The sequence below is a fragment of the Amblyraja radiata genome, chromosome 4 (assembly GCF_010909765.2).
Source record: "Amblyraja radiata isolate CabotCenter1 chromosome 4, sAmbRad1.1.pri, whole genome shotgun sequence".
In the NCBI taxonomy this organism is placed as follows: domain Eukaryota; kingdom Metazoa; phylum Chordata; class Chondrichthyes; order Rajiformes; family Rajidae; genus Amblyraja; species Amblyraja radiata.
In genome coordinates, this window is record NC_045959.1 from 26,127,983 (window position 1) to 26,149,400 (window position 21,418).

General features: G+C 42.6%; 1 protein-coding gene across 1 annotated transcript in view; it reads left to right on the forward strand.

Moving 5' to 3' along the window:
• Positions 1–7,595: 7,595 nt before the first annotated feature.
• The window catches only part of gask1a (golgi associated kinase 1A), a 45,200-nt gene continuing 31,377 nt past the window's right edge, over positions 7,596–21,418 (forward strand). The window contains exons 1-2 of the mRNA XM_033019105.1: positions 7,596–8,022; positions 12,762–14,207. Coding sequence (XP_032874996.1) covers positions 8,020–8,022; positions 12,762–14,207 — 1,449 coding nt within the window. The 5' untranslated portion in view covers positions 7,596–8,019. The remainder of the gene's footprint in view (positions 8,023–12,761; positions 14,208–21,418) is intronic.

Sequence of the window (21,418 nt, forward strand, 5' to 3'; positions counted from 1 at the left end):
CGACCAAACCAGAAGCGGGGGTCGCGCGGGAGTTGAGTGATCCCGTACGAGTTGACGTGAAGTTCGAGCGAAGTCCGCGGGAAGTTCGCACTAGGCGTACGCCGTCAAGATGGTGCGTACGGCGTCGAGACGCTGCGCACACCAGTCGAGGCGCTGCGTACGGCCTCAATGCGGCTGCGAGCCGGCAGGCCGTTGCCGCGCGGAATTTTTGAACAGTGTCAGTTTTTTGGAGTCCCGCGCGATGTCGGGACCAGTTCCGCACAACTCCATACGGCTCCGGCGATCAAAGTGCGACCGGCCCCGCGAGCACGTTAGGTTTCGCGCTTGCCGCATGCAGTCGCATGCTCGTGGGACAGGCCCTTAAGTGTGCAGTTCCACAGCAAATACACACGGTGGCAGTATAAGACTTGAAGATAACTGTGTTGGAATGGAAAATCAAGTTCAAGTTCAAGTTCAAGTTCAAGTGAGTTTATTGTCATGTGTCCCTGTATAGGACAATGAAATTCTTGCTTTGCTTAAGCACACAGAAAATAGTAGGCATTTACTACAAAACAGATAAATGTGTCCATATACCATGATATAAATATATACACACATGAATAAATAAACTGATAGTGCAAATAACAGAAAGTGGTTGCTAATAATCAGAGTTTTGTCTGAGCCAGGTTTAATAGCCTGATGGCTGAGGGGAAGTAGCTATTCCTGAACCTGGTTGTTGCAGCCTTCAGGCTCCTGTACCTTCTACCTGAAGGTAGCAGGGAGATGAGTGTGTGGCCAGGATGGTGTGGGTCTTTGATGATATATTTGATGAAAATAATTCACTAAAAATAAATTTATACACAGATACGTACCTGATTAGTTTCTAATTAGATGAAGCTAAACCTATACTCGTTGGAGTTTGGAAGGATGATGGAGGACCTCATTGAAACTTACCAAATTGTGAAAGGCCTGGATAAAGTGGATGCGGAAAGGACATTTCCACTAGTGGGAGAGTCTAGAATCAGTGGGCATAGCCTCAGAATAATAGGACGTACCTTTAGAAATGAGATGAGGAGGAATTTATTTAGTCAGAGGGTGGTGAATCAGTAGAATCCATTGTCAGTGGAGGCTTAGTTTATGGGTAGGAGATTGACAAACACTTGATTGGCAAGGGTGCAAAGAGTTATGGGGAGCAGGCAGGAGAATGGGTTTGATAGGGAAAGATGGATCAGCCATGGTTCAATGGCAACATAGACTTGTTGGGCTGCATGGTCTACTGCTCCTATGACTTATGAAGCTGGGAGGTAGAATATTCGACCAAAATCAATAGGTTTTGGATGCTACGGCATTCAAGGAAAATGGGAATCAGGCAAGAAAATAAACTCAGGTTCAGACCATCAGTCAGCACCTAATGAAATGTTGGGTGAACATGAGCGGCCAAATGGTGAACCTTTGTTTCTATCTCACGTGAGATGGTAAATATTCTGGGCTCTATCTGTGTACAGAGTTTTGGGAAAGGGCCCAAAATATCCTCCCAGGTTTGTTGGGCAGTAGACTATAAATTTCAATCATTTTTGCAGAAAATAAATACAATCTGGAGTATTTGAGCAAACCGTTTATTCCTGGTTAACTGTCAATACCTGTAACCCTGTAAAAATGAGGCTGCATTCGTCTAATCAGGGAACATGAACAAATGTTTTTATTAGACGGACTAACAGCTGTTGTACACATACAGTTTAATAATCACCTTTCTACAGTTATTTATAACCATATAACCATATAACAAGTACAGCACGGAAAACAGGCCATCTCGGCCCTTCAAGTCCGTGCCGAACACTTATTTTCCCCTAGTCCCATCTACCTGCACTCAGACCATAACCCTCCATTTCTTCCCCGTCCATATACCTATCCAATTTATTTTTAAATGATAAAATCGAACCTGCCTCCACCACTTCCACTGGAAGCACATTCCACACAGCTACCACTCTCTGAGTAAAGAAGTTCCCCCTCATGTTACCCCTAAACTTCTGTCCCTTAATTCTCAAGTCATGTCCTCTTGTTTGAATCTTCCCTACTCTCAATGGGAAAAGCTTATCCACGTCAACTCTGTCTATCCCTCTCATAATTTTAAAGACCTCTATCAAGTCCCCCCTTAACCTTCTGCGCTCCAAAGAATAAAGACCTAACTTGTTCAACCTTTCTCTGTAACTTAGTTTCAGGGGAAGCTTTTCATTAACACTTTTTATACAGTCAAGCTACAAAAAAAAGCCTGCTATTTATGTCAGTGCAAAGCTGCTGTGAATTTCTAAGGGCAGTGAAGCTTAACTGTTCAATCTTTATTGACAGCTGCTTGCTATGTACTTACTGAGCCCCTCCGGCAATAAATTCCAATATGAACATTTACCAGATGCACTTTTTATTTATTCTGATCCAGTGTTTCAGCTTTGCCAGAGGTCACTGACAACTGTTTGCAGACTTCATCATTCAGTCTGAAACATGTCTTTAACCGAATATGGGCAACATTTAACCCATTAGTAAGGCATAGACTTTAAACTTTAGAGATACAGTGTAGAAACAGGCCCTCCGGCCCAATCAGTCCACGCCAAGCAGCGATCATCCCGTATACTAGCACTATCCTTCACACTAGGGACAATTTACAATTTTTGGTCTGAAGAAATGTCTCGACCTGAAATGTCACCTAATCCTCTTCTCCAGAGATGCTGCCTGACCCGTTGAATTACTCCAGCATCTTTGGTGTAAACCAGCCTCTACAGTTCCTTCCTACACATTTTGGTCTAACCTGCAAACCTGTACATCTTTGGAGTGTTGGAGGAAATCGGAGTAGCTGGAGAAAACCCATGTAGTCACGGGGAGAGCGTACAAACTCCGTATTGGTAGCACCTGCCGTCAGGATCGAACCCAGGTCTCTGGTGCTGTAGGCAGCAACTCTATCACTGCGCCCTTGTGCTGCATAGACAAAGATACTTGAAATATGCATTACACAGGTGATTATTTCATCAGTTCTGATGAAAAGTTGTTGATCTGAAATATTAACCTTGTTTCTCTTTCCATGCTGCTCAATCTGCTGAGCATTTCTTAGTATTTTTACATTTTTCGGTGAGTTCTTGGCAACATTTATCCATTAAATAGCATAATTAAAGCAGGTTAATTGCCCATTAATTTACCACCGTTTGGGGTGTGGTTGGGTGCAACCCTTTGACCAAAGGTATCAGCTTCCAAACAAGTCTAATGCTTGCACATCTCACGTTATACATATACCCTCAAATTCTTGATTCCCCTGCCCTGGGAAAAATATTCTGTATATTCACCCTATCTATTCCCCTCATGATTTTATACATCTCTAGAAGATCATTCCTCAGCCTTCTGCTATCCAAGAAATAAAGTCCTTGCCTGCCCATCCTCAACCTATAGCTCAACGCCTTGAGTTGTGCCAATATCCTCGTAAATCTTCTCTGCACTCTTTCCAGCTTAATGGCATCTTTCCTACTGCAGAGTGACCAAAACTGAACACAATACTCCAAGTGCAGTCCACTTCTATGTCACAAGAAAATGTAAAATATGAAAACAAGATACTTAAAGTTGAATAATATGGGAGAGAGTAGGCACCAAGGATTTAAGACACTGCAGTGAAGGCTTTAATGGAAAAGGTATAAAGTAGGACATGTGTTGTGTTCACATGCGAACAACCAAATACTATCGGAAGGCAGCAGCAATGGAAATCAAAACCCTATGAGTTTGAATGCAATTCATCAAGAGGTTCAGTGACCTCATACCTTAGTCAAGTTGATTGAATGCAGTTCTGACCAATGGCATAGCTGGCTAGAACACTTCAATTCTATACATCCTCATGGCTCAAATACTAACAATCTCTTTAATTTAGCACTAAGGTAACATTTATATCTTCTACCTCATCCTCAAATATTTATCAAGCATCGCACCCAATTTCATCGCTTACACGTACTGTCTTTGCAAGTTCTGCGAACAATTCTACTAAAACAGCCACATTCAGTGAAATAGTTTTCTAAATGCTCATTAATGTACTGACCGCTCTCTTGCCAGATAGGTTGGTACCCAACTGGAGGCAGCAAGATTTAACCAGTAGATGGTTGGCATGACTACTTGTCCAAACTTAATTGTGGAGTTGATGAAGGCTATTATTAGATCGGTCTTCAATTCAAATTAAAGATAGTCGAGGGTCTCCAATGAGGTAGATGGTAGGTTAGGACTGCTCTCCAGTTGATGATAGGATGGTTCTGTTGCCTGATAACAGCTGGAAAGAAACTCCCTGAATCTCGAGGTGTGCATTTTCACACTTCTGTACCTCCTGCTTGGTGGGAGAGGGGAGAAGGGGAAGTGACAGGGGTGGGACTCATCCTTGATTATGCTGGTAGCATTGCCGAGGCAGCATGGGCCTATCCTTGCAAGATTTTAGAAGAATAATAGATAATGTTATTTAAATATATAAAATCCTAAGACTTGACAGCGTAGATGCAAACTGGTGTAAACGTTCAAAATTATTTTGAAAGGCATCGTAAAGCATGGTGTCTCATGTAACAAAATATCTAAATGTTTGAAGACTTCAAAGGACTTAAATGGCAGAAAATGTATAGATCATTTTTGTGACAATAACATTTAAGACAAATAACATAATGATACAATAATTGATCATGCTCTGAGTTCTAGGTTATGTTTTACTTGGTAAACCGGAATAGTGAAGCTAGTGCCCCCCAATGTTATAATCAGTATTTTGTGAAGGAGTATTTTGTGATATACGAGACAAATCGTACAGCAGTCATGTTCTTATTGAATAGTGCATTAGAGAAATAGTCCTGTTTCTTTATTTTGGTTTAAAGAAACAGGCCCTTTGGCACACCGAATCCATAGAAACATAGAAACATAGAAAATAGGTGCAGGAGTAGGCCATTAGGCCCTTCAAGCCTGCACCACCATTCAATATGATCATGGCTGATCATCCAACTCAGTATCCTGTACCTGCTTTCTCTCCATACCCCCTGATCCCTTTAGCCACAAGGGCCGCATCTAACTCCCTCTTAAATATAGCCAATGAACTGGCCTCAACTACATTATGTGGCAGAGAATTCCAGAGATTCACCACTCTCTGTGTGAAAAATGTTTTTCTCATCTCAGTCCTAAAAGATTTCCCCTTCATCCTTAAACTGTGACCCCTTGTTCTGGACTTCCCCAACATCGGGAACAATCTTTCTGCATCTAGCCTGTACAACCCCATCCACATTGACCATCGATCCCCGTTCACACTAGTTCTATGTTATCGTACTTTCGCATCCACGATCAACACATTAGAGGCAATTTTACAGAGGCTGATTTATCCACAAACCCGCACGTCTTTGGGATGTGGGAGAAAATCGGAGCACCCAAAGGAAACCCATGCTCTCTATGTGGAGGAAAGAACTGCAGATGCTGGTAAATCAAAGATAGACATAAAATGCTGGAGGACAAGCAGCATCTCTGGAGAGAAGGAATGGGTGAAGAAGGGTCTCGACCCGAAACATCACCCATTCTATTTCTCCAGAGATGTTGCCTGTGTTACTCCAGCATTTTGTGTCTATTTCCCATGCTCTCTATATTCTCTAAAGGATTTTGCAAAGGAAATGAAACAACAGAGCCAGACTGGATATTGTTGGAAGTGGAATGTTACATTATCAGATACGATATCATCAGAAATTATTTGTGTAGATTGGTTTATGCATGCAACCAATCATATATAGGTTAGCATCACTAGCCCTGCCTTACTGTATCATTTATATTAACACGATTAACCCTAGTGTGTAGGATGGTGTTAGTGTAAGGGGATCGCTGGTCGTCGCAAACTGGAAGGGCCTGTTTCCCTAAACTAAACCCATCTCAGAACCCACAGAACTGGAGAGGGAGAAATGTCCTTCTAATTCCTAAGAGCGGGAATAGTGAATTATGCTTGAGGCCAAATGGCCTTTTCCAACTTCAATATTCTCAAAAATATTTTACAAAGGGAATGGTTACACAGAGCCAGACCGGATCAACTCAGATCTATTTGAATGGAAGATATGTTGCATAATCAGAAACAGCATCCTAGGAAATGATTCGCTTCAGAATTTCATTCAGCAATATTACCAATTTCTTGTTCTAATTTTGCAGAAGAGTTTATCCCTTTATTTCAATTGACTGCAAATCTCTTAACAAATACCTTCCTTTATCTGAATTATTTAAGTGGTACAGAAATTAATAAACAATGCCTTAAGATTTCATTCGAGACCTATGGAGGCCTATGGGCGGCACGGTGGTGCAGCGGTAGAGTTGTTGCCTTACAGCACTTGCAGCACTGGAGCCCCAGGTTCGATTCCAACTACGGGTGTTGGAATCGTAGGACTCTGTAGAAGTTTGTACGTTCTCCCCGTGACCGCGTGGGTTTTCTCCGAGATCTTCGGTTTCCTCCCACACTCCAAAGACGTCCACGTTTGTAGGTTAATTGGCTGGTATAGGAGTGTAGATTGACCCTAGTGTGTGTAGGATAGTGTTCTAATGTGTGGGGATCGCTGGTCGGTGCGGACTCGGTAGGCCGAAGGGCCTGTTTCCACATTGTATCTCTAAACTAAACTAAACTAAACGACACCACCATGATCTTTCTTTCACAAATAATGCTTACTCCAGTTTTATTTTCAGCTATCACAGAAGCTGCTGTTTGTAAGTACAAAGGATCGATCGTCATAGTGTCATCTGTTTAACACATTTGACTGAGAATTGTTTGTGGCTTAGTAGTGGTTTCAATGAACTCAGGCTAGTATTCTGGGTTATTTATAATTTACAATATTTAAATATTCCTGAGTTCATAAACTCTCATGTGTTCATAAACATGTAACTGGCCAGAATTTGACTATTTTTCATGTGCTGCTCAGACCACGTGGCAGCCCACATTTTTCGTGAGAAGTCTGTCATTATTGAATTGGGAAAGGGCAAAGGAGAGGTATTGGCTGTGTACACTGGAGCAGACTTTGGATACTTTGTGTGTTGTGTTAAAGGGTTGGAGGTCTCTTGATGCTTCTCTAGGGATATTAAAATGATAGCAGAAACAAACTGCTGGAAGAATTGAGCGGGTCAGGCACCATCTGTGTAGGTAAGAGGCCATTCAATTTTTGGGGTCATGACTGATCCCTACACAGATGCTGCCTGGCCTGTTGAATTCCTCCAGCAGTTTGTTACTTGCTTTAGATTCCAGCATCTGCAGTCTCTTATGTCTCCATATTAAAACGATAACGTGATGTGGAGAGCTTCAATCCTCATCATTCCCGTCTGTGAAGTGTATACTCTTAACCCACCAAACACCCCAAAATCAGCCTGGTTTAATTTCTAGCCCAATCTGAACAATAGTTGGGATTATTTTTCTACATGAACATTAAATACTTTGACTTTCTGTTGAAAATTAGCAATATATTTCTTATGGCAGGAGACCTTTACATGGAAACACAACTTTTACTTTGAAATGATCTTCTGCATATAATCGGGCCTCCCTAAAAGGGGAGGGGATAGATGGATAGTTTTAACCATCTTTCTGCTGGCTCCTTTCATTGTAGATGTGAAAAGCAAGTGATGTTTATTAAACAGCTTCCAGGAATAGTGGAGTTTTATGAAAACCTGGGAGCTTTTCATCATCCACTGCTGCTCTTCAGAAGTAAATTGCAGCTGAAGCAACTGAAGAAATAGTTTGTATTGAATTATTCCTGTTGAGATAGAAAAGGAGATTACCTGCTCTAACTTAAAAAAAAGTGAAAAGTTGCACAGAAGGATCTGTGATGCCAAAACACTGATACCAAAAATAACTGGCTCAGTGTAAAATGGCTCAAGTTTCTTATTAAAATGCTACTGCTGCACACAGGAGGAAAAAAGCAGTAAATCCCTGCTTAGGGCACCTCATGAATGGATGGATAGAAGATACGGTGTTGAATGAAGGACTTTTAACACGAATGCAGAAGATATATTTCAGAGAATTGTAATTCCTGAGGAGAAATGGTATGATTTCATTACTCTTACAGTATCAAGGTGATTTATTTCTAATTTATTTTTCTAAATACAAAAACGGACGGCTCTATTTATCCAAGGAACAAATATTTCTGTGAATTGAGGTAGAGATATACAGTGCATAGTCCTTGGCTGGGTTCTCTGAAATCCGACCCTGGACTATCATCCCAAGTCCCAGCATGTGGACAGTGAATGTTAAAATCACGTCGCAAAGTTAAAGTTAGATGTGGTATGAAATAAAAAGTTGCATTAATGTACTGCCTTCTGCAATTGAAGGACATTCAAAGCAGCCAGTGACATATCTTTGAAATGAAACTGCTGCAAATCTGGTATCAATCTGCAAATAAAAATAGCCTTATTTAAAGGATAAATATTTGCCAGAAATTGAAACTAGCTTCCCTGTTCTTCTTTGTTATTGCTATGGAATTGTTTACATTCACCTGAAAGAGCAGATGGAGGCTTTACTTGGTTTAATATCTCATCAGAAAGTAGCACCTCCAGGAGTTCAGGGCTCCCTCAGTGCTACATTGAAATGCCACATATTTCTTGGTTGGGAATTGAACCCACAAGCTTCTGACTCAGGCAAGATGACATCTGGCACTCTTACAAGTGTTAACATGACTTAACACTTGGTGCATGAATCAAAATTGAAATATTATTTTGCCTCAGGACAAGTACTCGTGCCTGGGCAGAAAAGGGTTTTGGGTCAAGATAAAAAACAGAAAATGCTGGAAATAATCAAGAGGTCAGGGAGTATTAATACAAAGAGAAATGGGGTTCATGGTTCAATCTGAAGACCCTTCATCAGAACAGTTTTGGGTTCAGGCTCCAATCCTGGGTTTGAGCATTTAATCTAGTTTGGAACTTCAGTTTGTTTTGAGTAAGTGGTGCTTCATCAGAGAGACTACACAATGATGCAAACATCAAAATAATACTCTTTGCCTCCATGTTTCCAATGATTTATCCTTCATCTTCTTTGTTCCGTCACACCAATCAGCAACATCATCTACAAACATGGAGTAAGCTTCCATTTATACCGATGATGCCATCTCTACCTCGATGCTGCCTCCATTAACACTTTCATTGTTTCTACTTTGTGGGAACACTCATCTAATATTCAGCCATGTATTGACGATGTTTATCTCCAGTTAAATATTGAAAAGATGCACCCCACCTGAATTAATTTCCATATCACCCATCACTGTTTTATACCTTTTCCCCCATATCTCGCCTCAGTCTGAACAATACTGCTTGCAATTTATTTGATCCCAACAATGCTCTCCCATAGAAAGGTAGCCTAGTTCCACGTGCACAACTTTGAATCTCCACCCAGCCTCAACCCATCAACCATTGTAACCCTAATCAATGTCATTATTGGTTTCAGGTGTCATTATTTCAAAGCTTCTAGTCAGCCTCCTGTTTTCTATCCTTCACTAACCTCAGCTCATTGCAAACTTTGTAGACCAGACACGGGGAATGGGAGGGGGAGTTGAAGTGCTGAGCCACCGGGAGGTCAGGTAGGTTCTTGCCGAACACCTCCGCCTTGTCCGCAAGAACCTACCTGACCCCCCGGTGGCTCAGCACTTCAACTCCCCCTCCCACTCCATATCCGACCTCTCTGTTCTGGGTCTCCTCCATGGCCAGAGTGAGCAACACCGGAAATTGGAGGAACAGCACCTCATATTCCGCTTGGGGAGTCTGCATTCTGCGGGCATGAACATTGAATTCTCCCAATTTTGTTAGCCCTTGCTGTCTCCTCCCCTTCCTCAGCCCTTGGGCTGTCTCCTCCATTCCTCAGCCCTCGGGCTCCTCCTCCTCCTCCTCCTTTTTCCTTCCTTCTCCCCGCCACCCACTATCAGTCTGAAGAAGGGTTTCGGCCCGAAACGTTGCTTATTTCCTTCGCTCCATAGATGCTGCTGCACCCGCTGAGTTTCTCCAGCATTTTTGTGTACCTTCGATCTTCCAGCATCTGCAGTTCCTTCTTGAACATGAAATCAAGTCACGTCAACTTGGTTTATTGTCATATGCGCAAGTACAGTGAGATACAGGTGTAATGAAATATCTTGCTTTCAGCAACATCACAGGCATATAGACTCAGAGGGACAAAAAATAAATATGGAGAAAGTACACTTAAAATTTCTAAAGGAAATAAGACTGCAGAAAACAAGACATAGGTGCAAAAACATAGTTTAAAAAAACAAAAAACACAGAAGAAATAAAAAAGTGCACAGTAGTGCAAGAGTTGGATAGTAGTGTTCTGTTGTTGAGGATTACGGTTGGCGCAGGTTCATGTTGGAAAGTAGCTAAACCTGAACCTGATGGAGGAAAGGGCTGGGCATGTGATGGACCAGGCTGAATCCACTACTCTCTGCAGCCTCTCACATACCAGTGTGTTAGAACACAGAAACAGGCCCTTTGTACCACTGTGCCCATACCAGCCATCAAGTGTTCAGAATGTATTTTCAATCAATATGTAGATGCCCTTCTAGTAGAGAGCTAAAACTTGACTTCCTCTTGGAAAATAAGGCAGGGCAGGTGACTAAAGTGTTAATGGGTGAGCACTTTGAGACCAGTGATCATAATTCTATTTTAAATCATTTTTAAATAATTTGTATGTTCAAAACATTAAGTGCTATGATGGGGGAAGGCCAATTCTGATGGGATTACAGGAACCTTCAAAAGTTGGTTGGGGAAGGCTGTTTGCTGGTTAAGGGTTGTCTGGCAAATGGGAGGCCTTGAAATAAGGAGTGTTCAAGACCAGCATATAGCGGAGACATAAGGAACTGCAGATGCTGGAATCATGAACAAAACACAAAGACATTTGGACAGGTACTTGGATTGGGAATATTTAGAGGGTTATAGGCCAAACGCAGGCAGGTGGGAATGGGGCATCTTGGTCGGCATGTGACCAAAAGGCCTTTTTCTTTGCTCAATGATGCTATGAGAAAGTGCTGCAGTAACTCAGCAAGTCAGGCATCATCTGTGGAGGCAATGGATAGACAACGTTTCAATTCACGACCCTTCTTCAAACTGATTCCAAGGCTGACAGGAACACGGAACCCTGGATGACAAGAGATATTGAGACTCTGGCCAAGAAAAAGAGGGCATACAGTATATCAGGTACAGGCAGCTGGAATCAAGGTAATCCTTTGTGGAGTATAAGGGTGTAGGGGTACACAGGAGAGAAACCAGGAGGGCAAAAAAGGACAAGAATTAGCTTTGTCAAATAAGGTCAAAGAAAATCCAGCGATTCCACAGTATATTAAAGGCCAAAGAGTAACTACAGAGAGAATTGAGCCCCTTAAAGATCAAAGAGGTTGTCTATGTGTAGAGCCCCAGCAGATGGATGAGGTGTTAAATGAATATTTCTCATCTATATTTACCATGGAGAGAGATATTGATACTATGGAACTCAGGGTAGTTATGCTTGATGCCATGAGGAAAGTCCAAAGGAGTTTAGGACTCATCACCATGGCTTTGTGCATGAAAAATAGATCTCACCAATTTGTTTTTTGAAGAGGTGACCAAGAACGCGGTGTGGTAGACAATGTCTACATGGACTTTAGCAAGGCCTCTGAGAAGATACCACATGGCAAGCTAGTCTGGAAGGTTAGATCACGTGGGATCCAAGGCCAGCTGGCCAATACTATAAAACATGGGCTTGATATTAAGAGACAGAGGATTGTTTTTTTTAGACTGGATGTCTGCAATGAATGGTGTGCCACAGGGATCCATTTTGGGTTCACTGTTGTTCATTATAAAACAGCTTGTATGTGAATATAGATGGTATGGTTAGTAAGCTAAAATTGATGGTATAGTGGAGTGAAGAAGGTTATCAAAGAATACAATGGAACCTTGATAACTAGGCAAATGATCGGTAGATGGAGTTTAATTCAGATAAGTGCAAGGTGTTGCATTTCGGAAGACAAACCGGGAAAGGACTTACAAAGTAAAAGGTAGGCCCCAAGTGAGTGATGTAGAACAGAGAGGTCTAGGGGTGCAGGTACATAGTTCCATGAAAGTGAAGACACAGATAGATAGACATGATGGTGAGGAAGTTGTACGGCTAGCTTGCGTTCATCAGTCACGATATTGAGTACCAGAGTTGAGACAGTTGTACCAGACATTGGTAAGACACATTTGGAATACTGTGTACAGCTCTGGGTCACCCTGCTTTAAAAAGGACATCATTAAACTGCAAAACTGGAGGCCATAGACTTAAGGTGAGAGGGGAAAGATTTAAAAAGGAACTAGGAAATGACTTTTTCGCATAGATGATGGTGTGAATATGGAACGAGTTGCCAGAGAAATTCGATATGGGGTACAATTTAAAAAATATGACAGGAATATGTATAGCAAAGGTTTGAAGGGATATGGGCCAAGTGTGGGCAAATGGGACTAGGTCAGTTAGGCAACATGGTCGACATAGAATTTATAGATAAAATACTGCAGATGCTGAAAATTAGAAATATAAACAGGTCCTGGAGATATCAGGTCAAGAGTAGGTGATTGATGGCATTGACTTGATGGATCAAAGGGCCTGTATCCATGCTGTACCTTTAAGCCAAGTTAAAATAAGAAGACAGAGAAAACTAGTTAAACCCAATATTTCAAACCAATGCATTTTCCGGCAATCCTATTCACTGGCTTGTGGTAATGTGGAATGGGATTTTTGTGAAGCAGTGATCCACATTTGGCTGAATTATTGTTTTTGTTGTCTCTCCGTAAAGGTATCCAGATTTTCATTGAAGAGAAAGTTAAGGATGAAACCAGTGGTTGCTTGTTGTTTCTTTGCTGCCCTATCCATGGCAGCAATAAACATTTTCCCTTCATTTCATTTCGATGACAGCGTATCTGGGCTTGATTATCAAGCATCCAGCCAGTTATATGGAAAATTGACTCAGAAAAGACTGTTGAGAAACACTGGCTCCATCCCCAAGCAAACAAATAGCTTCTACAGACATGACAAACTACTGCCAATGGAAAAAAGGCAACTAAAAAGATGGCAGTCCAGTGATATGCCACACAATCTCGCAGAACCAACTCAAGAGAAGGGCAACAGAGAAATGCCTGAAGCAGCCAGCATATCGGAAGATAGAAGAAAGCTTCTGAGAGAAAGGCTGAAAAGCAGAAAGATGATGCTGCCTATGGTTCGGAGAAGCTGGAGGCAGAAAGTCAACAAGGCTGAAGACTCCTCAAGGATTCCCACCATACGCTTTCAATCCTTGGTTGAAAATGGCAATTTACAAGTTTCTAAGTCTAATGAGACCACAGCAGACTCTCAAGATCCTGAGCATCTGTCCAAAGTATCTTCTACTTTGAATTATATGTCCGTTATAAAGAAGGCACACTTTCCACAAATTCAATGCAGTACAGATATTCAGTCCACCAATGATACTAAAAAGGCTTTAGCAAGGTTTAAATTTTCTCAAAATGATGGAAAGCTGACTCAAATAATTAGAGAGAATGAATACAAAGCCCTTCGCAGGGAAAAGATGATGAAGTCGGATTTGTCCTTGCTAAACAATGGGAAAAGTGAGAGAGACAGTGCTTCATTGATGAACCAATGGGTATCTGAGCTCAAGTTCCATAGCAGTGTTGGAACCAGCTTACCAATTTCCAATGCAGGAAGGAGTGGTAGGCTCCATAAGGATTCTGCTCACTGGTTTGATTCGAATGATGTTGAGAAGATAAAACTGTTGACTAATGGTTCAGTGATTGCAAAGGCGCGGATACCAGGACACGGACAAGTAATGAAAGTTTGCCTTGGCCTTCAATCCCCCATTGATGGCTTCATGGAGTGTTGTCAACAAGGAATGTGTGGTCTGATAAAACGACCCAGCGACCTCAATGAAATCATAGCTTTCCATCTGGACAGGGTGCTGGGTCTAAACCGGAGTCTCCCTGTTGTAGCCAGAACATTTTGTGATGGTCTGCTGCCGTACAAGTTCACGAATGGAGTTGTTAGGCCGGTTGTTTGGTGGGATGCAGACATTCAACACGTGGACGATCCCAACAATGACCAAAATTCATTTGTACTGAGCTGGTCTCAGTACCAGGCAATGCTGCGACAGGGATGCGACACTAACAAGGCTCATGGAAACCACGCTGTGCCCTGCCTCGGTGTGAAACGGTCTGAGTGGGGCAGGCTAGCTCTCTTTGATTTCCTCTTGCAGGTAAGATCTGGTTTTACGGGTGAAGCTAATTTTTCCACATTTCTTTAAGAAACTTACACATCCAGGGAGGTAATATTTTTTTGATGATGGCGATTCTTACATTGCCAGGAGAACATATTGGATTCTAGTCATGACCTGGCTGGTGATCCTCGCTTGGAGAACCTTGTTGTTATTACATCCCACCACTAGTCCGCACCCTACAATGTTCACCATGATGTCTGCAGTTAGGCTATGCCACCTACAAGCCTAGTGAGGATGATAACAGCTTGTACTCATGAAGGACATTTAACATCAAGAAACACAATAGAGCACTGATTACATTCGGTTGAAGGGAGTACAAATTAAGCATGAAAATCGCATCATACAGGAAGGTTTAAGAAAGAACTGCAGATGCTGGAAAAATTGAAGGTAGACAAAAATGCTGGAGAAACTCAGCGGGCGAGGCAGCATCTATGGAGCAAAGGAATAGGTGATGTTTCGGGTCAAGACCTTTCTTCAGACTGATGTGGGGGTGGGGGGAGAGGGCGGGAAGAAGAAAGGAAGAGGCGGAGACAGTAGGCTGTGGGAGAGATGGGAAGGAGAGGGGAAGGAGGGAGAAAGCAAGGACTACCTGAAATTGGAGAAGTCAATGTTCATACCGCTGGGGTGTAAACTACTCTGACACAAACTCATTAATACTTGACAATATATTTCAGACATATGTCATTATGCATTTGCATTAACTCTTACACATGCAGAAAATAAGCTGTTTTAAAACAAATGTGTCATGCACATTGCCACATATTCATGAAACATGAACAGCATTAGCACGGCTCATGTTTATAGTCCATCCCTAATTATTCCTGAAATTAGTCAACCGTTTTGTTGGATCTGGCATCATATGTGGGCTAACCAGCTAAAGACAGCAGATTAAGAACATTGGTGAGCCAGAACACAATCCAGCGCAGGAACAGACTCTTTGGTCCAAGACTTATGTATTGAAGAAGGCAGAATGAAATGATAGCGGAGGCTGGGCGATCGTTTCGCCGAACACCTCCGCTCGGTCCGCAATAACCAACCTGACAACCCGGTCAACTCCCCCTCCCATTCCCCATCCGACCTCTCTGTCCTGGGTCTCCTCCATGGCCAGAGTGAGCAACACCAGAAATTGGAGGAACAGCACCTCATATTCCGCTTGGGGAGTCTGCATCCTGAGGGCATGAACATTGAATTCTCCCAATTTTGTCAGCCCTTGCTGTCTCCTCCCCTTCCTCAGCCCTCGGGCTCCTCCTCCTCCTTTTTCCTTTCTTCTCCCCGCCACCCCCCATCAGTCTGAAGAAGGGTTTCGGCCCGAAACGTTGCCTATTTCCTTCGCTCCATAGATGCTGCTGCACCCGCTGAGTTTCTCCAGCATTTTTGTGTACCTCAGAATGAAATGATAGCTTGCCCGTTGGAAGTTGGTAGTGCCAGCACTGCCAACTCATTTCTCCAGGTTTACCACCACTGCTCCACTCAGTCTTTGGTTGGATATTAGCCCAACATAACACGATGCTAAATACATAAATAAACCACGGAGAAGCACAGTAACAAGGTTTTTTTGTAGCTGTTGCCAAATAACAACACAAAGACACTGCTGACTGATACGGGTATTAGGAACTAAAAAAGTCGCAGAGCAAGACTGAAAATGCAGCTGTTGTGTTATTGCTGGGATTCATTAAGTAGTATTAATAAAAGCCTTAGCCTGGAAGCAATTTACTGATTAGTCAAGACTCTACATAGCAGACAATAATTACGGTGACCAAACATTGAAACAAACTTTCCCGATAACTTAAATATAAACCTGATGTTCAAACAACAAATGATGAGAAGCACATGCTTTTCCCCACAGAGAATGTTTTTATCTAATTATTCATGTTGCCACAGTTCCCTTGCCTAATATTTGATCAGAGAATTCGAGCTGCTTCCCACCTCCACTGTCTTGGTAAAGGTACTCTTCCAATTATACATTATCTTTATGAATTTGTGCGCAGCATTCACTTCCTGTCCAAGCTGCCTGTGGTCGTGATTCAGACTGCCTACATATTCCACAGAATCTATTCCCCATGGATCCCTGGGGAGCCAGCTCCTTCTGAATAGGCAGCAGAAAGTTAACTGTACTTTTACTTCTGGAAAGATAAGTAATTGCCTCTTCTCAGAACTTGCCTTTTCCTCCTATTGCAATGGTCCTCCACCTTAAGACTTAAGGAACATGACAGGGTCTGACAGAAGAGTGGGGCGACTTCCCTCTCTCAAACGACAATTTTCACGTCCAAATGTTTGCTCACCGAGTCACAGAGAGATACACAATGGAAATAGGCCCATTGAATACTTGCAATAATCCTGCATTAATCCTATTTTTTATTCTCCCCAACCTCAAATTCCTCCTTTTTCCGTCCTTCTCCCCGCCACCCCCTATCAGTCTGAAGAAGGGTTTCGGCCCGAAACGTTACCTATTTCCTTCACTCCATAGATGCTGCTGCACCCGTTGAGTTTCTCCAGCATTTTTTTGTACCCACAAATTCTACCACTTTTCTACTCACTAGAGACGATTTACAGTGACCAAATAACCTACCCAGCCGCATAGCTCTGGTCTGTGAGAGGAAACCAGAAAACCAGGGAGAAACCAATGCGACATAGAAACATAGAAACATAGAAAGTAGGTGCGAGAGTAGACCACCAGGTCCGTCGAGCCCGCACCGCCATTCGCTCATGGCTGAACACTAAACAGACACACTTACCCACAAACAGTAGACACAAGACACAGAACACAAGACACTACCCTCCCCTTTATACCGCTATCACCCCTCTCCACCCCAAGAACCTCGCGATCTCCTGGGGGAGGCAAAAAAACGGATAAAAACCCAGGTCCAATTCGGGAAAAAAATCCGGGAAATTCCTCTCCGACCCCAATCCAGGCGATCGACACTTGTCCAGGAGATCACTCAGGTCTTACTATACTAACCATACCTAGGTCCATATCCCTGCCCTCTCCCCGTAGCCCCTTATCCCCTTGGCAGCTAAAAAACCATCTATTTTAGTCTTAAATATATTTAAAGTTTCTGCTTCCACTGCTCCCTGGGGCAGTGAATTCCATAAATTAACCACCCTCTGGGTGAAGAAGTTCTTCCTCATCTCAGTTTTAAAAGAGCCCCCCCTTATTCTGCAACTATGTCCCCTTGCTTGCGGAATGTGCAAACTCAAGACAGACAGCATCTCAGGGCAGGATTGACCCCAGGCCCCTGGCATTGCATGGCGGTGACTTTATTAGGTTTGCCACTGTGCCACCCAATATAGGGAGGGAGCTGCATCAATTCACTGGCACCCCAATACTTCCTGTCCTCTTCAATTCCTGGACATCAATGTGAGCATGAGCCCACAGTCAGGATGCACTTCCTGTAGGATCTAATTTGTCAACACATGCTGTCAGGAACAGTTAATGGAATCCAACTTTCGTAGGATTTCAGTGGAACAATGGGAAAAACTTCTACAATACCCCTCACAACCTCAGGACACACATCCCAATGAGTTTGTAGCCAAAGAAATCCTTGTGATGTGTAGTCACTTTGTAATATAGGGAGCATAGGAGGTGAGTTGCATACAGCATGCGCTCACAGACAGTAATTTTTAAGTGATGCCGTCGAATGAATAAAGGCCAGGATAATGTGAGAATATATGGAGTCATAGAGGTATACAGAATGGAAAATGGACCTTTGGCCCAACTCGACCATGCCAACCAAGATGCCTGCTTAAGATAGTCCCATTTGCCTGAATTTGACCCGTGTCCCTCTAAACCTTTGCTATCCCTGTACCAGTCTAAATGCATTGTAAACGTTGGAATTGTAGCTGCCTCTACCACTTTATCTGGCAGATCGTTCCACGTACGCACCATCCACTGTGTGAGAAAAATGATACAAGCAAATGGCATTAGCATGGACAGGCATCATGTTTGGCATGAGTTTGGAACAAAAAGCCCTTTTCATAGTTTAGTATAGAGATGCAGCACGGAAACAGGCCCTTTGGCCCACTCGGTCCATGCCAACCATTCAATTACACCAGTTCCATGTGATCTCACTTTCTCATCTACTTACATACAAGGGGCTATTTATGGAGGCCTATTAACCTGAAGACCAGAACATCTTTGGAATGTGGGAGGAAACCGGAGCAACCAGAGGAAATCTAAGTGGTCACATGGAGAACATGCAAACTCCACACAGAGAGCACCAGAGGTTAGGGTTAAACCAGGGTCTCTGGTGCTATGAGGCAACGGCTCTACCAGCTGCATCCTAGTGCTGCCCAATTCCATGTTTGTTCTGCTCAATTCCATTCCATGACCCAAGGACGTCATAGTCTCCTATGCTCCAGGGATGAAATCTTATCCAGACTCCTTATAACAAACCCTCAAATCCCGGTAACAACCTTGTGAATCTTTTCAGCACCCTTTCCACCTTAATGATAAGCTTTCCTATTGTTCTTCAGCATAGATCTTGCATGTCCACCTGAATTAGGAGAACAAGTCTCTTTTTAACATCTCTATTGAGAAAGGACATCCCTGCCAGAATGGTCCTTTCTTGGGATTGTAGACGCCAAGATGTTGCACTCTCAAATCCACTTGACAAGACTTAACCATAACCTTGCACGAGATGAGAGAATGGTATCATTAAGCCACAATTAACAACTTGTCAGATTCCCTGCAGTCTGCAAGACATATAATAAAACAGATGACTTCTATTGAAGAATGATATGATTCATCCCTTTTATTGCACATTTATTTGGTCTCATCGCTTATTTTAGGATATAGAACAATAATGCATAGGAACAGACCATTCACCCCACAATGTCTTTGCTGAACATGATATAAAAATCAAATGTATACCTTCTACCTGCACATGATCCAGATACCTTTATTTCCTGCATGTTCATTTGCCTATCTGAAAGCCTCTATTATATCTACTTCAACCGCCATCCCTGGCAATGCATTCCAAGCACCCACCACTCTCTGTGTAAAGAAGCTTGCCCTGCACATCTTTAACATTTCCCCCTCTTACCTTTAAAGCTAGGATTTGGCACTTCCACCCTGAAAAAAAGGTTCTGATGGACTAATCTCTTAATTTTATAAGTTACTATTGGTTCTCCCCTCAGCCTCCATCGCTCCAGAGGAGACAATATGTCCAAACTCTCCTTGCAGCTAACACGCTCTAATCCAGACAACATCCTGGTAAACCTCTCCTGGTAAACCACTTTCTCCTAAGCCTCCATAGCCTGTAATGGAGCCACCAGAACTCCACACAATAGTCCAAATGCAGCCTCTCCAAAGTTTTATAAAGCTGTTACATGGTTTCCTGACTCTTACTCTCAATGCCCTGACCTATGGTGACAAACATACCATATGTCTTCTTAATGCCCCTGTCCCACTTAGGAAACCTGAATAGAAACCTCTGGAGACTTTGCGCCCCACCCAAGGTTTCCGTGCGGTTCCCGGAGGTTGCAGGTGGTTGCCGGAGGTTGCAGGTAGTGGAAGCAGGCAGGGAGACTGACAAAAACCTCCGGGAACCGCACGGAAACTTTGGGTGGGGCGCAAAGTCTCCAAAGGTTTCCGTTCAGGTTTCCTAAGTGGGACAGGGGCATTACCATTCTATCTACTTGCGTTGCTACTTCCAGGGAGCTATGGACTTTGACATCAAGATCCCACTGAACATCAATGTTATTAAGGGTCCTACCATTAACTGTATAGTTTCTTCTTACATTCAACCTCCCAAAGTACAACACCACACATTTGCCCAGATTAAACTCCATCTGCCATTTCTCCATCCATACCTGTATCTGATTTTAAGTGTGTAAATGTCAATTTAAGGAGAATTTCTGATTGACCGCTTCTCAGAATTTAATTATCTGGAAAGAGAATCCAAGCAAAAGAGACCCGAGGCAAGGTTAAGGCCCTCAATTCAGCACATAAATCCTGCCATAAATTTGATAGTTTTCTTCTGTCCAATTGCCCCAAGGTGGAACAATAAAAATCAGGTCCACACAAGATGCGTAAACTGGAAGAATTTGAAGGTAGGAGAATTTTGACACACAGCCCTGTTCATTCATCACAGAAATAGGGTTGAATTTTGGACAAGCTTGAGTTTATGGAGAGTGTGTGGTGGGATGCCATTGAGGAAAGCATTGGGACATTCCAAGCTTCAGGTAGTAGAAACACTCAAAAGCTGATCAACTGAGCTAGGGGTAATATTACAGCAATATTATCATCAATTTTATATATCCAAGCATCTGGTGACTTTTCTGCTTCTGTGCGTCAATAAAACAGCCTGCGTCTAATCAATCCCTGAAAATTCTGCAGATCAGTTTAATAGCTTCCATTTGTGGTCATATAAGACTTCCTTTAAATCCAGCAAGGAAGTCAATGGAAACTTCTTTATCCAAAGAGTGGTAACAATGTGGCAGTCACTACTGCAAGCAGTAAGATGAGGTAAGCAGTTCCATTTCGAGGGAAGCCAGATAAACATATGAGAGATGAAAAGGAAGAGAAATTTATTGTTATAAGCCGAGAGGAAGTGATATGGAAGGATGCTTAGATCCAGAGTAAATTCTGGCATGTCTTTTGATCAGTCTAATTTTTGCAACCATACCATTAGTTACCCTGAACTCTAGATATCTTTTCTTCCACCACATGGGCGTTCTACCATTGACTAACATTATCCAACATTGTGCAAATTGTTTAGGTAACACCACTTTGAAACTCTTTGGGAGTCTTACTACATTAAAGATACTATCTAAAAGTCAGTTATTTTAGAAATCTATTTTCATTAATGATAGGATCTAAAAATCAGTTATTTTAGAAATGTATTTTCATAATCATAATCATACTTTATTAGCCAAGTATGTTTGCAACATATACGAGGAATTTCATTAGCCATACAGTCATACCAATAAAAAAGCAACAGGACACACAAAATACATTTTAACATAAACATCCACCACAGTGACTCCTCCACATTCCTCACTGTGATGGAAGGCGACAAAAAGTTCAATCTCTTCCATTCGTTGTTCTCCATTCTTTGTCGGGGGGCCTCGAGCCTTCCGTTGATGGGGCGATCTTGGCTCCCGTAGCCGGCGGTCGGGCCATCGGCGTCGGGGCGATCAAGCTCCTGTATCGGGGGAGCTATTTTGAAACTATTAAACATGCAAAGCCT